Source organism: Lepidochelys kempii, chromosome 2, assembly GCF_965140285.1.
Source record: "Lepidochelys kempii isolate rLepKem1 chromosome 2, rLepKem1.hap1, whole genome shotgun sequence".
NCBI classification, from domain to species: Eukaryota; Metazoa; Chordata; order Testudines; family Cheloniidae; genus Lepidochelys; species Lepidochelys kempii.
The window spans coordinates 10,534,878-10,552,608 of NC_136381.1; the positions used below are offsets into that span (position 1 = coordinate 10,534,878).

A 17,731-nucleotide genomic window follows, 5' to 3' on the forward strand; every position below is an offset into this window, starting at 1 on the left:
TACCCTAAAAAATAAAACAAACACTTCTTTTTTAATAGTGCTAACTTGATTTGAATTTAATGCTTCTATGGAGTCCAATTATGTACTTATGCATACTTTCTCTGCATAGTAGCAAGTCCTGGATAGTTGCAGTTCAGCAAAGGACTTCAATATATGCTTAACTATATTCACTGGCTTTAGTCCATCCGTATTCAACATACGCATCAGTATGTAAAGTTAATGGAAGCTAAGTGTGTAATCAAGTGATTGCTGAATAGGGATGGACTTCAGCACATGCTGAAGTAACTAAGCTGATGCATAAGTGCTTTGCTGAAAAAGGGCTAAAAATAATATACATATTTAAATCTCTTTTTGTAGGCAGCTTTTTTTCTGCAGCCCCTGCCGAAAGGTTCTTATTGTCCCTTTATTTTTACATACATGTGTTGACTGCATGTTCATAAATGCACTTTATTATTTTCATGTGCTCATCATCTCTGTCTGTATTTATTCTGTGCTAATGGTTTTGGTGATCAACAAAGTTGTTGTTTAGCTTTTGTGCTTCATAATACTGATTTCCCAGCACCAAGCCAAGTCATTTATCATACTATATTACATTTTAAAGTGAAAAATAGTAGAAATTTATCTTTTTCAGAACACGTGTGAATAAATGTTTCTCATTAAGTAAAACGTCCTTTGTTCCTTGATTTATTGATCTTGTCTCTGCTGACTCCAAATAGTTAGATGCTGTGAATTAGAAGTCAAAGTTTGCACTTATGCTTTCTCTCCTTATTTAACTTTTTTAATTAATTTGCATTGAACTTGTATCAGATTTTGTTGCTTAGGTATTATGTGAGATTTTAAACTGCTTTTTAGTTTTTATGAGATAGGCTATGCTTTTATAGCTTCAGATTTTCAGTTGGCAATTCACAATATAAAATATTGGTCTAGTTTTTCTGGGTTCCAAAAATATGCCATCAAAGTGTTCCTGGGGAATTTGAATGCAGTTGGGAAATGCATCTTCTTATTAAAGCTACTAATGTGACCTATACATTGAAACACAGTATTTTTTTATTTACTAAGAGATGATGTTCCCCACTTACTTATCAGTTACCTTTAGTTGTTGATGAGAGATTTGTTGACACAAAATTGCTCAAGATAGTTATGTCCCAGGCAGATTGTGAAGAGCTACAAGAGGATCTCTCAAAACTGGGTGACTGGTCGATAAAATGGCAGATGAATTTAATGTTGATAAATGGAAAATAATGCACATTGCTAAATAAGGAAGTGTTATTTACTCCTTCTCATAACACAAGAACTAGAGGTCACCAAATGAAATGAATAGACAGCGGGTTTAAAATAAACAAAAGGAAGTATTTTTTTTCACACAATGCACAGTCAACCTGTGGAACTCCTTGCCAGCAGATACTGTGAAGGCCAAGACTATAACAGGGTTCAAAAAAGAACTAGATAAGTTAGTGGAGGATAAGTTCATCAATGGCTATTAGTCAGGATGGGCAGGGATGGTGTCCCTAGTCTCTGTTTGCCAGAAGCTGGGAATGGGCAACAGGGTATGGGTCACTTGATGATTACCTGTTTTGTTCATTCCCTCTGGGGCACCTGGCATTGGCCTCTGTCAGAAGACAGGGTACTGGGCTAGATGGACCTTTGGTCTGACCCAATATAGCCATTCTTATGTTCTTATGAGAGAACAATGCTACCCAAGTGATCAATTGGAAAAATACCATACAGACTTTTTCCTCAGTTATGTTTCAAATAGACTTAAATTTGGGAAATGATCTTTCCTCTATGATGTCTTAGATACCAAGGTGATTGCTGCCTTAGGAATACTTAAGATAGTGATGCAAGGTAAGTGAGAGATCTTTTATTGGACCAAATTCTCTCTCATCAACAGTTGGTCTAATAAAAGATATTACCTCACCCACCTTGTCTCTCTAGTATCTTGGGACTGACAGGACTACAACAACACTGTGTAAAATGGTGATAACGTTTCCACCAGATTTAATTTGAGGGTGCAAATAGTAAGCTCACATTTTAGATGGCTATCTACTCTTACTCTCTTTCATATGTATGTGCTAACACATCCTGTACATTACACTGAAAAAGCTAATTAAAATTCACCAATTTACATCTACTATTCTTCTTTCACAAACTTGATTCCATATTAATCTTAGAAATGTAGTGCTGGAAGCTTCCTCAGGAGGTCATCTAATCCAGCCCCTTCTGCCTGGAGGCAGGACTAAATATATCTGGACTGTCCCTGAAAGGTGTTTGTCTAACCCAGGGTTTTTCAAACTTTGTCATAGTGAGCCTCCATAAGTTAAGAAAAAAATTATGCCTCCCCGTAGTTTATTAGGACAACACAAAGAACTGAAAATCCTATGTTTTGCAAGAATGAGTAACAAAGTAAAAGGGTTTTGATCAGTGTAGTTATAAGAGTGTGAAGGTCAAAAGTACTAATTTTGTTTCATGAAGCACCTTTCATGTTATCTCACAGTTCTGCTCATCAAGGGTACAGATTGTAGTAGCTAAAATAAAACTGGTGAGCGTGACTGAAAAAGTGAAACAGGGCTTAATGAATGGCATCAGCCCATAAAAAAGCAAGAGACGAGTACATTAGTGTGAGAGTAACTGGACCAACTAACTGAAACAGGGAACAGACCCTATTATAGAATTGATTGACTTACAGGAAGAGCGCCCAACACAGGAACACATAGGCAACACGTCTGGAGCCCAAAGGCCTTGGGAAACAGAGCACTCAGCAGGAGCTCTTAACTTTTGCCTTCCTGTCTTGCTATATACTGTCGTGGCTCTATCACTATACTATCTGATACACTAAAAAGGGCAATGTGACTGGCAGGTGAGGTGGTTGCCAGTGGACCTCTTGTGCTGGCGGGGAGGACTAGACCCCATGACAGGTGCTCCCATTGAATGGCACAACAGGACAGTGGTGTCTCCCAGTGCGCCCAGCCCTGCTGGACCACATGCTGTTCTAACTGCATCCCTATGTTGCATCCTTGATGGGATGATTGCTCTGATGTGCTTGTACGCTGTCCTGTCAATAAAGATATTGCAGCTGTAACTTATGTCACAGCAGATGTCCGAAAGGATTGTTAATGGCATCTGTGGCTTCTTTCCTCCTTGTATCTCATTTCATTGGCTCAGCTTTTCCGTGTGACCATGCTGTGTTCAGGGCAGCGAGTCACATGGGCTTCATCGTCTCTGCTCCTAGCAGAGTAGCCAGTTTCCACTCAAAGAAGGAAAATAGGTTGGTTTGGCATGATTTGTTCTTGACAAATCTGTGTTGCTTATTGCTTATCACACTGTTATCCTCTAGGTGCATACAAATTGTTTGTTTAATAATTTGTCCACGTATCACAGTTAATCTCATTTACCTCTGGGAGCTGGCCCTTTTAGCCTTTATCTGCACTGGCCACTGGGAGAACAAGTGATTGACTTGACTGAACCCCTCCATACCCCTTCGTATCTGGTGGTGTTGTGTGTTTGAATTTAGTAACAATAATAACAATGTGAGAAGTCAAAGTAACAAGCTCAAATGGAATTATGTAATCAAAGATTATCAGTCAAAGGTTTATACAGCACTATACAGAATACATAAAGTATACCTCACAACTTTTTGTGAAGAGTAAAAAGCTGACCCCATTTCCTTCATCTGTAAGTGGTGGAATGCTAGCAGTGTTCATTCTCACTCTGACTCCCAAAACCTCTTTCCTTCTATAGGGTGTGAGACCCCCTAATATTTCCCTTTTGGAGGGAAAAATTACTTTCCCACAATGTATACTGTTTTTGATATCTCAGTTTACCTCATTACTTAAGGAATTTCTTTTGTGGTATCTCAGTTTACTTTATAAACCAGTGGTCCTCAAACTTTTGTACTGATGACCCCTTTCAGATAGCAAGCCTCTGAGTGCGACCCCCTTTATAAATTAAAAACACTTTTAAATATATTTAACACCATTATAAATGCTGAAGATGAAGCGGGGTTTGGGGTAGAGGCTGACAGCTCGTGACCCCCCAGGTGGTAATCTTGCGACCCCCTTAGGGGTCCCTACCCTGAGTTTGAGAACCCCTGTGATAAACTATAAAGTAATTTTTAATGCAGTCATTATTACTGACAGCTGTGGCAACAGGCAGTTTTTAATGAGCTAAAACAACTTTCAGTGGGTCATTATTTCATTCATTTCAGAAAATATGTGCAATAACTACTATGTATCAATTGCAGAACATAAGTGGATCATAGGCATCTATTGTTAATTACCCACTGTTGTTTGTTATAACATATTTCTGTAGGGTCCCTTCATTAGTTTTGAGGAATATCTTCCTGATGATCTGGACTTTCACAGACTGAGAGACTCTGAGAATAAAGGTACAGCCCAATATTTAGGCCATGTGTACACTACTGGCTAAATCAACACTGCTGTCATTGATGCAGCTGTGTTGATTTAGCCAGTCTGGTGAAGATAAGTTGATGGGAGTGCGCTTTCCTGTCGACGTCTGTACTCCATCTGCCCAAGAGGCAGAAGTGGACACCGCTGTGAGTCAACCTAAGTTACATAGAGTTCAGTTACAAAATTTACATAAATGAAGTTGCCTTAGAGCGTTAGTGTAGTTGAGCCCGTAGTTACCTCCATTCCTGAGCACTGATCAGACACTAAATTCAGTTTAAGGACAGAACTTTTCAGCTTCCTAGGTACAGGGGATTAAATTTATAGATAACCAAAGTCTCTTTTATGTTGTATAATTTACAAAATCATAAAAGGTTAATACTTACCAAAAGGAGCCTTTTGCGGCCACTGCTCAGCTGGTGCCCTCCTTTCGTTCCCTGCTTGGAAGGTTAGGACAAGGTGCCATTCCAGCTGTTCTTGCAATGTGGCCTGGAGATAGATGTACTGTTCAAAATGAAAAGTCTACAATTCTGGAAGTGAAACATTAAGGGATAATAATTGAAACTCCAGTCTACTAACTAGTCAGGCCTTCCACTGTGTAGTATCTTATCTTGGCTAACTATAAAGTTTCACCAAATTTATAATTTTGCATCCTATTAAAATGTTGCTGAATCAATCTGAATATGTTAAACAACCTTGATTGATAGTAAGTTTGCTGGATGGGACTTCTGGTCTTTGTAAAACATGACAATTCAAAATTCTAATTGTTTTGTGCTCCATTGTATTTACACAATTGCCCAGTATTTCACTGCAACAAACCGTGACACAGCCTCATTTGCAAATAAAGATTTGGGGTGAAAAATCTGAATTATAAGTTTTAAAAAATAAAAGAGAGGGAATAAACTGATGTTTATTTTCCATCAGCATCATTTCAGCCTCTTCTTTACAGTGTTTTTGGCTAAACAATGGAAAAGTTCAGTAGTTTTTGAGTAATTTTTGATTTTGTCCTTGAGTGGCTCCAGTTCTTTAATTATTTCAAACTAGGTTTTCACTGAAACGGACAATGGAATTCATTAGCAGCTTTCACATTTTCTACAGTTAGAATGAGAAATAACCACCTAGAGAATTCAACACTGTGAAGACTGAAAAATATGATGAGCTAACTAGTTATATATATTGAATCATAGAATATCAGGGTTGGAAGGGACCTCAGGAGGTCATCTAGTCCAACCCCCTGCTCAAAGCAGGACCAATCCCCAATTAAATCATCCCAGCCAGGGCTTTGTCAAGCCTGACCTTAAAAAATTCTAAGGAAGGAGATTCTACCACCTCCCTAGGTAACACATTCCAGTGTTTCACCACCCTCCTAGTGAAAAAGTTTTTCCTAATATCCAATCTAAACCTCCCCCACTGCAACTTGAGACCATTACTCCTTGTCCTGTCCTCTTCTACCACTGAGAATAGTCTAGAACCATCCTCTCTGGAACCACCTCTCAGGTAGTTGAAAGCAGCTATCAAATCCCCCCTCATTCTTCTCTTCTGCAGACTAAACAATCCCAGTTCCCTCAGCCTCTCCTCATAAGTCATGTGTTCCAGACCCCTAATAATTTTTGTTGCCCTTCGCTGGACTCTCTCCAATTTATCCACATCCTTCTTGTAGTGTGGGGCCCAAAACTGGACACAGTACTCCAGATGAGGCCTCACCAATGTCGAATAGAGGGGGACGATCACGTCCCCCGATCTGCTCGCTATGCCCCTACGTATACATCCCAAAATGCCGTTGGCCTTCTTGGCAACAAGGGCACACTGCTGACTCATATCCAGCTTCTCGTCCACTGTCACCCCTAGGTCCTTTTCCGCAGAACTGCTGCCTAGCCATTCGGTCCCTAGTCTGTAGCGGTGCATTGGGTTCTTCCGTCCTAAGTGCAGGACCCTGCACTTATCCTTATTGAACCTGATCAGATTTCTTTTGGCCCAGTCCTCCAATTTGTCTAGGTCCCTCTGTATCCTATCCCTGCCCTCCAGCGTATCTACCACTCCTCCCAGTTTAGTATCATCCGCAAATTTGCTGAGAGTGCAATCAACACCATCCTCCAGATCATTTATGAAGATATTGAACAAAACCGGCCCCAGGACCGACCCCTGGGGCACTCCACTTGACACCGGCTGCCAACTAGATATGGAGCCATTGATCACTACCCGTTGAACCCGACAATCTAGCCAAGTTTCTACCCACCTTATAGTGCATTCATCCAGCCCATACTTCTTTAACTTGCTGACAAGAATACTGTGGGAGACCGTGTTAAAAGCTTTGCTAAAGTCAAGAAACAATACATCCACTGCTTTCCCTTCATCCACAGAACCAGTAATCTCATCATAGAAGGCGATTAGATTAGTCAGGCATGACCTTCCCTTGGTGAATCCATGCTGACTGTTCCTGATCACTTTCCTCTCATGCAAGTGCTTCAGGATTGATTCTTTGAGGACCTGCTCCATGATTTTTCCGGGGACTGAGTTGAGGCTGACTGGCCTGTAGTTCCCAGGATCATCCTCCTTCCCTTTTTTAAAGATTGGCACTACATTAGCCTTTTTCCAGTCATCTGGGACTTCCCCCGTTCGCCACGAGTTTTCAAAGATAATGGCCAATGGCTCTGCAATCACAGCTGCCAATTCCTTTAGCACTCTTGGATGCAACGCGTCCCGCCCCATGGACTTGTGCACGTCCAGCTTCTCTAAATAGTCCCTAACCACCTCTTTCTCCACAGAGGGCTGGCCATCTACTCCCCATGTTGTGATGCCCAGCGCAGCAGTCTGGTAGCGGACCTTGTTCGTGAAGACAGAGGCAAAAAAAGCATGGAGTACATTAGCTTTTTCCACATCCTCTGTCACTAGGTTGCCTCCCTCATTCAGTTCGGGGCGCACACTTTCCTTGGCTTTCTTCTTGTTGCCAACATACCTCAAGAAACCCTTCTTGTTACTCTTAACATCTTTCGCTAGCTGGAGCTCCAGGTGCGATTTGGCCCTCCTGATTTCATTGCTACATGCCCGAGCAATATTTTTATACTTTTCCCTGGTCATATGTCCAACCTTTCATTTCTTGTAAGCTTCTTTTTTATGTTTAAGATCCGCTAGGATTTCACCGTTAAGCCGAGCTGGTCGCCTGCCATATTTACTATTCTTTCGACACATCGGGATGGTTTGTCCCTGTAACCTCAACAGGGATTCCTTGAAATACAGCCAGCTCTCCTGGACTCCTTTCCCCTTCATGTTAGTCCCCCAGGGGATCCTACCCATCCGTTCCCTGATAGACCCAGGCCAGTTGGGTACAGCAGAATAGCAGAAGGCAGATATACTGTCCACTGGATTAACAGTTTTCTGTTCCCTGACTGACCAGAGCAGAGGCTGCTCCAGGCTAATGAGAACACCTGACTCCAATTAACCTGGAAAGAGTCAGGTGAGGCCATTAGCTAATGTGACCCCCTGACTCTAATTAAGGCCCCTCTGATAATACAAAAGGGCTCACTCCAGTCAGGCAGAGAGGAGCCAGAGGAGAGGAAGTGTGGTTGAAGGGCTGGTTAATGAGGACACCCTCAAGTCATTGGTAAGGGAGCCCTAAGGTAAGGGAGAAGCAGGAGAGCTGTGGGGAAGTGGCCCAGGGAAATGTAGCAACTCTGGCTGCCAACAGCTGCTACCATTAGGGTCCCTGTGCAGGAATCCAGAGTAGAGGGCAGGCCCGGGTTCCCCCCAACTCACCACTACAGAAACACCTCCCTCCTGGGAGGGGAAAACATGCCCCTGTCAGGAGAGGAGGCTAAACTGTTTTGGCATGAGGCTGTCGGAGCAACAGAGACTGTGGGAGTTCTTTCCCCAACCTCCATTGCTGGCTTATGATGAAAAGGGCTCAGTAGACTGTATCCCTGGCCCTAGAGAGAGAAGGGCTACATGGAGGGTTGCAATGAGCCTCTGAAGCTAGCATAAATTGCCTGGAAGCGGGGGACAAGGTCAGAGCTCTGCCACAATATATATCTATAGGGCCCTACCAAATTCACAGGGCATTTTGGTCAATTTCACGGTCACAGAATTTTAAAAATAGTAAATTTCATGATTTCAGCTATTTAATTCTGAAATTTCACGGTGTTGTAATTGTAGAGATCCTGACCCGAAAAGGAGTTGTGGAGTGCTCACGAGGTTATTTTAGGAGGAGTTGTGGTACTGCCACCCTTACTTCTGCGCTGCTGCTGGCAGCGCTGCTGCCTTCAGAGCTGGGCAGCTGGAGAGCAGTGGTGGCTGGCCGGGAGCCCAGCTCTGAAGGCAGAGCTGCTGCCAGCAGCAGCGGAGAAGTAAGGACAGCGTGGTAGGGTATTGCCACCCTTACTTCTTCGCTGCTGCCTGCAAAGCAGGGCCCTCAATCAGCAGCCACCGCTCTCTGGCCATCCAGCTCTGAAGGCAGCAGTGCAGAAGTAAGGGTGGCCTGGTATGGTAAGGGTAGCAATGCTGCGACCCTCCTAAAATAACTTTGTGGCTCCCCTGCAGCTCCCTTTTGGGTCAGGACCCCCAAATTGAGAGAGGCTGGTCTCCCCTGTGAAATCTGTATAGTATAGGGTAAAAGCACACAAGACCAGATTTCACAGCGGAAGACCAGATTTCACCGTCTGTGATGCGTTTTTCATGGTCGTGAATTTGGGAGGGCCCTCTTTATATAGAACCACGTTAGATGTCCCACCCGTCTTCCAGAAATTTCTATCAACCAATCCCAGTCCCACTTCACCATTCAGAACTCCACCCACTCTTATCTTTTCAAGGACCAGTGACAGTCAATTTTACTTACTAGCCACTCCCTTCAATCACCAGTGACTCATGTGACAGTCTGTACACCTATGTTCACCCCTTTTAAGAGATTATGCTAAATTTTGTATATAGTATATACAGTATCAATTAAAAACTCATGAATTGCTGATCATTGTTGTCCTGGTAAAATATGTGTGGCAACATTGTATGTAAAGAGATAAGATTCCACTGTACAATATTACCAGGACATGTTCTGGAGGGCAGTGATAAGTTCCGCAGAGACAAAAGGCTAGCCAATGCCTCAGCCAGGTGTCAACAAGATCAAATTCACCATCACCTGATTAAGTGGCCACTCTTTGCAGTAGAAAGGATGTGGGCAAAAGATCTACATTTTGACAAAGAATTAGCTTGATGGTCCTGGCCATGCAGTTTTTCTGTCTCCTGAACATCAGCTGGAGATGATTCTTGCACAAGAGGAAGGGCTATAATGGGAAAGGACATATGTCCCAAATCATCTCACCGTTGCTCTCTACCCATGGCAGCATCAACCCCTGAAGAACAAAGAAGCAGCATTGGACTGGGAAAGGGAGGGAGATCCTGAATGAAAGAGGTTCAGGTAGTAAGACTGTTGGAAAATGTGGTGAGAGAGACCTTTTGCTTTGTATTTACATAGCTTGTTAAGTGAGGTGTTAGTTGTGTTTTACCTTTTATTTCCTTGTAACCAATTCTGGCTTATGTCTCATTACTTGTTGTCATTTAAAATCTTTTTGTAGTTAATTAATTTTTGTTGTTTTATCTAAACCAGTTTGTTTGGATTGAAGTGTTTGGGAAATTCCATTTGGGAGAACAAGATTTATGCATATCATTTTCCATTAATGAAATGATGGACTTTATGAAATGAAATGATGAGCTTTATTGTGCAGGAGGGTTCTGGGTAGTACAAGACTCACATTTCTGGGAGAATGTCTGGGACTGGGAGTTTGCTGATGTTACCCTGCAGTGTAATTCAATAGCACTCATACAATATAGCTGGGAGTGATTTACATGCTGGAGGCTGTGTGAGAGTAGACCAGGAGTGGTTGGTCTCACAGCAAAACAGTGTAAAAGGCACCCCAAGTTGGGGAATTGAGGGAACCACAGCTGTCCATCAGTCCAGATTGACCCTTGGTAATGTCAAAGCTCCATCCATTCCCCTCCGTCCTTAGGGTTCTGAACAGTTATATAACAATTTTTTCTCTCATTAGTCATAGCAGACATAACAAGAATCTCAGGGCTGGTCTACATTTAAAAAGCTGCACCAGTGCCACTGTAGCACTTTAGTGAAGACACCACTATGCCAGCGTGGGGAGAGCTGCTTCTGTCAGTGTAGTTTAATTTACCTCTGCAAGAGGTGGTAGCTATGGTGACGGGAGAAGCTCTCCTGCCAACATAACACTGTCTACACTGGAGGTTATGTCGATATAACTACATCGCTCATGGATGTGGACATTCCACACCCCTGAGCGATGTAGTTATACCTATATAAGGTTGTAGTGTAGACCTAGTGTTTTCATTACTTCCCTTCTACTTTCTCGAACAGTTGAGGTTTTCATTTACAGATTGAAATTGAAGCCTAATGTTTCTACTATGAACATTATTCATATTATGTTCATGTAAATACTTCATTTAAAAATAAAAATAACTAAAGCTTCGACAAACAGTGCACTTCTGGAGCCCTAATTATTAGACACAGAGACAATTTGGAGGGGGTTCAGAGAGAAGAGCAACAAAAATAGTTTACAGCCTGCAGGGACTGATTTTTCAGTGAAGATCAAAAGTGAAATTTGGAAGCTCCATTTCTTAAGACTTCTAAGAACTCAACTGAACAAAATTCTAGTAAACCTACAATAATGAACAATGCTGCAAAAGATGTTCTAGATAAATGGTTCCCAGTTTGGTCTCTGAATCAGTTGTTCATGAAGTGCGTGCTAGTGGTTTGTAAAAAATTGGGTGGGTTTATAACATGCTGTTGGCTTTCCTCCTTGTTTCCAGCTGATTCTGCTGTCTGTCTTCATTTTCTCTGAAACAGCACTAATCTTAGTAGTTTGGGTCTTAAAAGGACTTTGTCAACAAACTCGTGTATATTAAAACTGTCTTAAATGAGCATTCAAAGAATTGACAAAAAAATCCATTGTTTAATGGAGGCAGTCTGCTAATAAAGGTGGTGCTGGATTGTACTTGGTACTTTTGAGGATATTTAGGAGTGATTCCACTAGATTGGTGACAGACATTTGCAGATCATAAGTATCATTAAATTCTGCTCTTGTTCAACTATGCATACTCTTTTTAAATTTCAACAAGGTTTAGTCATAGTTAGTTTTAGAGGAAAAATTAAGATACTAAAATTGGAATAGATGAGGGTAAATATAACTTTAAAGATTCAATCATATATGTAATTCAAATACTTCATTATGTGTTACTAAAGCTACAGTATTAATTTATTTTACCTTTCCAAACAGCACCCGACAATGCCATCTACTCCTTGATGTCTTCAATTCAACTGAACATGAGCTGACCGTTAGTGCTAAAAACAACGAAGACCTAGTTCTGCATGCGGGGGAATGTCAACGGTAAGTGCTTTTGGCATTAAAGAGATACTGCTATAGCTTTATTCTCTCAACTTTTGTGAACTATTCATTTTTTTAAGATCATTGTACAGTTCAGAGACTGTAATCTATTTTTGTTTCTCTGAAGATACATCTTTGAGTGCTAAGAATTTCTCGGTGTAATTTATTTTGTCTGCAGTTTTCATGCAGTAAAATTAATTGCAGAGTACAAGGTGATTGTTACTTGTGGAGCGAAAGAGTGGGTTCAGCATTGTACAAATGACGTGGACTGTTGGATTGACTGGCTATGTTTTCCTAAAACTTTCATAATATAATGGCTCTTGATGCACTTTAAACACAGCGTATTTTGATGTTGAAACCTCCGTTTTTATTTATTGAAATAGATTGAATTCACGGATATATAATCTTTGCACAGAATAGACCTTTCTTGATTCAGTTTACTTCTACCATAACAACCATTCTGGGAAAAGGAGAAATGGACAAAAGAAAATGGAAAGAGAGAAAGAGAAAACAAGAGCAATTACAGTAGGGTAGCTCTGCAGTCTGTTCCCTTCATTCATCTCTGTCATAAATATAAAGGGAAGGGTAAACCCCTGTAAAATCCCTCCTGGCCAGAGGAAAAATCCTCTCAACTGTAATGGGTTAAGAAGCTAAAGGTAAGCTCGCTGGCACCTGACCAAAATGACCAATGAGGAGACAAGATACTTTCAAAAGCTGGGAGGAGGGAGAAAAACAAAGGGTCTGTGTCTGTCTATATGCTGCTTTTGCCGGGGATAGACCAGGAATGGAGTCTTAGAACTTTTAGTAAGTAATCTAGCTAGAGATGCGTTAGATTATGATTTCTTTAAATGGCTGAGAAAAGAATTGTGCTGAATAGAATGACTATTTCTGTCTGTGTGTCCTTTTTGTAAGGTTTTGCCTAGAGGGATTCTTTATGTTTTGAATCTAATTACCCTGTAAGGTATCTACCATCCTGATTTTACAGAGGTGATTCCTTTACTTCTATTTACTTCTATTTCTATTAAAAGTCTTCTTGTAAGGAAACTGAATGCTTTTTCATTGTTCTCAGATCCAAGGGTTTGGATCTGTGGTCACCTATGCAAATTGGTGAGGATTTTTACCAAACCTTTCCCAGGAAGTGGGGTGTAAGGGTTGGGAGGATTTTGGGGGGAAAGACGTGTCCAAACTACGTTTCCCAGTAAACCCAGTTAGAGTTTGGTGGTGGCAGTGGTTATTCCAAGGACAAAGGATAAAATTAATTTGTACCTTGGGGAAGTGTTAACCTAAGCTGGTAAAAGTAAGCTTAGGAGGTTTTCATGCAGGTCCTCACATCTGTACCCTAGAGTTTAGAGTGAGGGAGGAACCTTGACAATCTCTTTGGGCACTTATCTAGGCAGGAGGTCTTAGAGGTATTCCCATCTGCTTTCCTAACCTGTCCACTTAACAGTTGTTAGACTATTTGTTCCCAAGGGCAGGTACCATCCTTCTTTAAAATCTGGAAAGTGCATGGCACATAATGGACGCAGTCCTAAACAATTAATAAATGGTGTTGAGACCATTACCCTATCAATCAAATCCTTCCTAAGACCCCACTTCTTCTGTGATGCTTATAAGAAGTGAATTTATTTTATCATTTGGGGAAAATCAATTTTGTGATGCCGAAATATTAACAAGAGGCTTCCTCAAAAGTTTATGCCTCACATACAACTAAACATTATATTGTCTGAGTAAAATATCCAGCCTTCCAAACTGTCCCTCTACCAAAATAGCCATCAATTACATATTTGTTCCCCCCCTTCCTCCTCCCAGGTTGTGGAGAGAGGTGAGTTGGTGTGTGTCAAGGTTCCTTCCCCACTCTGAACTCTAGGGTACAGATGTGGCGACCTGCATGAAAACCTCCTAAGCTGACTTTTACCAGCTTAGGTTAAAACGTCCCTAAGGTACAAACTATTTTACCCTTTGCCCTTGGACTTCCACTGCCACCACCAAACTTTATCTAGGTTCCTGAAAAAATTAGAGTTTGGAAACGTCTTTCCCCCCAAAATCCTCCCAACCCTTGCACCCCACTTCCTGGGGAAGGTTTGGTAAAAATCCTCACCAATTTGCATAGGTGACTACAGACCCAAACCCTTGGATCTTAGAACAATGAAAAAGCATTCAGTTTCCTTACAAGAAGACTTTTAATGGAAGTAAAAAAGAATCACTTCTGTAAAATCAGGATGGTAAATACCTTACAGGGTAATCAGATTCAAAACATAGGGAATCCCTCTAGGCAAAACCTTAAGTTACAAAAAAGATACACAGACAGGAATATTCATTCTATTCAGCACAGCTGTTTTCTCAGCCATTTAAAGAAATCATAATCTAACGCATCTCTAGCTAGATTACTTACTAAGTTCTAAGACTCCATTCCTGTTCTGTCCCCGGCCAAAGCATCACACAGACAGACCCAGACCCTTTGTTTTTCTCCCTCCTCCCAGCTTTTGAAAGTATCTTGTCTCCTCATTGGTCATTTTGGTCAGGTGCCAGCGAGGTTACCTTTAGCTTCTTAACCCTTTACAGGTGAGAGGATTTTTCCTCTGGCCAGGAGGGATTTTACAGGGGTTTACCCTTCCCTTTATATTTATGACAGTGTGAGTTGGAGAAATGAGTCTTGTGACAAAGTTCCTCCTCTGCCTTGGTGGGTCCTGTGCTTATTGGCAGTTTTGCTCGCCTCAGAGGTTCCTGGCAGCCCTCATTTGGCCATTTTCGTGGCTCAAATTTGCTGTTCAGTTAGCCTCATCACTGTCCAGCATGGGGAAAAGGAAGAACAATCCCCATAGTCTCTGCTGATCCACCTAGTGGATTGGGGGAACAGGCCAGAGATCTTCTCCTCTGATGGAACCAACCGTCCAGGTCAACTCCTCCGGTATCAAGTAGGGAGTTGGGGGGGTGAAGGATGGGGGGAACTGGGCCCGCCCTCTACTCCGCGTTCCAGCCCAGGTCCCTGTGGATTGCAGCTGTCTACAGTGGCTCCTGTAACAGCTGCGTGACAGCTACAACTCCCTGGGCTGCTTTCCCATGGTCTCCTCCCAACACCTTCTTTATTCTCACCACAGGACCTCCCTCCTTATGTCTGGTAATGCTTGTACTTCTCAGTCTTCCAGTAGTATGCCTTCTCACTCTCAGCTTTTTGCTCCCAGCTCCTCACACACACACCACAAACTGAAGTGAGCTCCTTTTAAAACCCAGGTGCCCTGATTAGCCTGCCTGTCTTAATTGATTCTGGCAGCTTCTTGATTGGCCTCAGGTGTTCTAATCAGCCTGTCTGCTTTAATTGTTTCTAGAAAGTTCCTGATGGTTCTGGAATCTTCCCTGTTACCTTACCCAGGAAAAAGGGACCTACTTAACCTGGGGCTAATATATCTGCCTTCTGTTACTCTCCTGTAGCCATCTGGCCTGACCCTGTCACAGTCTACACTGAGTATTTCGGGAATTTAGGCAGAAAAAGGTTTCCTCGGTTGATGGTAGCGGAATCTGGCTCTTTCTGAAAGGTGGTTCTTCGCCATCTTCTCCATACTCTGAAACAAAAATTGAAGATGAGAATCAGGTTGATAACTGACAAGTGTCAACATCAAGTGATTTTTTTTAAGTTAAGATATGCACTTCCTTAAGAGTTCTCAGTATTCTGCCCTACTTAAAGGTGGGATTGACAGTCTGCCTCCAAAGGACCCAGTACTTCCCTTTAAGCTTTCATCAGCCAAGAAGACCTAATGTCCAAACAGGGTGTGGAATAGAATTTTCTGATCACATCCAGAACCTCAGTGAACACCACAGTTCTAAATCCAGATAACTTTTGGCGTTCAACTTCTCAATATCCTGTTTTACTGTCATTGATGTGGGCAACTTAGTCTTAATTCAAGTAATTTTCTCTGCAAAATAACCACAAATTTGCTCTCAGCGAGGGGTAGTCAAAATCAGCCCCTGTGAGAAGGCAAATTTCATTAAACAGTTTCTCTACCATATGGAATGGTGGCTCTTCTCAAGAGGTTGCAGATGCTTTGCCTCTCACACAACTATACCTCAAGACCTTAGGAAACGTTTGTCCCAATAAATCATCTTTGGCCCAGGATTTCTGCCATTAGCTCTTTAGCTGTCCCGCACCTCACAAATCATTTTAAAACCAAGATTACTTGTGAGGATGAAACTATCAAAGGGGAAACACTCCAATACCATTGATAGTGGCAGATTATCAGAATAAGTTCCTCACTCCTCTAGGAGAATAGTAATACATTTTCAAACTATTGGAGCCTATGATTTTCCATGAGAGGAGTACATTATCCAGCCCTTTAATTCTAACGCAAACACTAGATCCAAAGCTGAATCTGCAGCTACCTGGGACAGCCCTGTAACCCTCATGTTGGCCACAAAATCCTGAACTGAATATGAAGATTCATCTTCTTACGTCAGTGTTGAAATTATTGGGTGTTGTCAGCCTGAGTGACTCCAGAGCCACAGCATTCAGGAAATCCATTGTCTCAAATTGAAGCTGCACTTTTGCCATTTGTTCGTTATAGAATTCACCTCTTCCATGATCCCTGCATTAAATAAGACAATAATATGCAGTCTTGTCTTCCTTATGTTTAATTAAAAAGATAAAAAGAAAAAACTTAAACACTCACCAAGATATGCCATGCCTAACCATAGTAAATGTGTGATTGTGCTGCTGTGTCCCTTGTCCTTCGTTTTCACATCCCTTCCATATTGTTTCTGAACCTCAGTCGTATTTTAAAAAATCCTGTAAGCTCTTTGGAGTAAGGACTAAATCTTTCTACATCTTTTGTGAGGAGCCAGCACAGATTTGGGTGGCATAAAATAATAAATTGTAGTAATAGAATCATAGAACTGGAAGGAACTTTGAGAGGTCATCTAGTCCAATCCCCTGCACTCATGGCAGGACTAAGTATTATCCAGACCATCCCTGACAGGTGTTTGTCTAACCTGTTCTTAGAAATCTCCAGAGATGGAGATTCTACAATCTCCCTACGCAATTTATTACAGTGCTTAACCACCCTGACAGTTAAGGAGTTTTTCCTAAACCGCCCTTTCTGCAATTTAAGCTCAGTACTTCTTGTCCTGTCCTCAGAGGTTAAGAACAACATTTTCCCCCCTCCTCCTTCTAACAATCTGTTATGTACTTGAAAACTGTTATACCTCTGTCTTCTCTTCTCCAGGCTAAACAAACTCAATTTTTTCAATTTTCCCTGTTAGGTCATGTTTTCTAGACCTTTACTCCTTTTTGTTGCTCTTCTCTGTACTTTTGCCAATTTGTCCACATCTTTCCTGAAATATGGTGCCCAGAACTGGTCACAGTACTCCAGCTGAGGTCTAATCAGCATGGAGTAGAGTGGAAGAATTACTTCTTGTGTCTTGCTTACAACACTCCTGCTAATACATCCCAAAATGATGTCTTCCTCTGCCCTGCCCCCCCCTTTTGTTTTTTTGTTGCAACAGTGTTACTTTGTTGACTCCTATTTGGCTTGTGATCCACTATGACCTCCAGATCCCTTTGCGCAGTACTCCTTCTTAGGCAGTCATTTCCCATTTTGTATATGTGCAACTGATTGTTCCTTCCTAAGTGGAGTACTTTGCATTTGTCCTTATTGAATTTCATCCTATTTACTTCAGACCATTTCTGAATGGTCCAGATAATTTTTAATTTTAATTATACCCTCCAAAGCACTTGCAACCTCTGCCAACTTGGTATCGTCCACAAACTTTACAAGTGTATGCTCTATGCTATTATCTAAATCATTGATGAAGATATTGAAGAGAACTGGACCCAGAACTGATCCTTGTGCCCCCCCCCCCTGGTATGCCCTTCCTTCTTGACTGTGAATACTATAATACTATAAACACCTTTTAAAAATAGGTCTATAGCACAGTGACCCTTTA

The 17,731-nt window shown here is 41.7% G+C and overlaps 1 protein-coding gene across 3 annotated transcripts in view; it reads left to right on the top strand.

Annotated features, from left to right (window-relative positions):
* The window catches only part of TRAPPC9 (trafficking protein particle complex subunit 9), an 831,265-nt gene that overhangs the window by 335,647 nt on the left and 477,887 nt on the right, over nucleotides 1-17,731 (top strand). For all 3 annotated transcript variants that reach the window (XM_073330054.1, XM_073330052.1, XM_073330055.1), the window contains exon 19: nucleotides 11,690-11,800. In XM_073330054.1, the coding sequence (XP_073186155.1) occupies nucleotides 11,690-11,800 (111 nt within the window). The remainder of the gene's footprint in view (nucleotides 1-11,689; nucleotides 11,801-17,731) is intronic.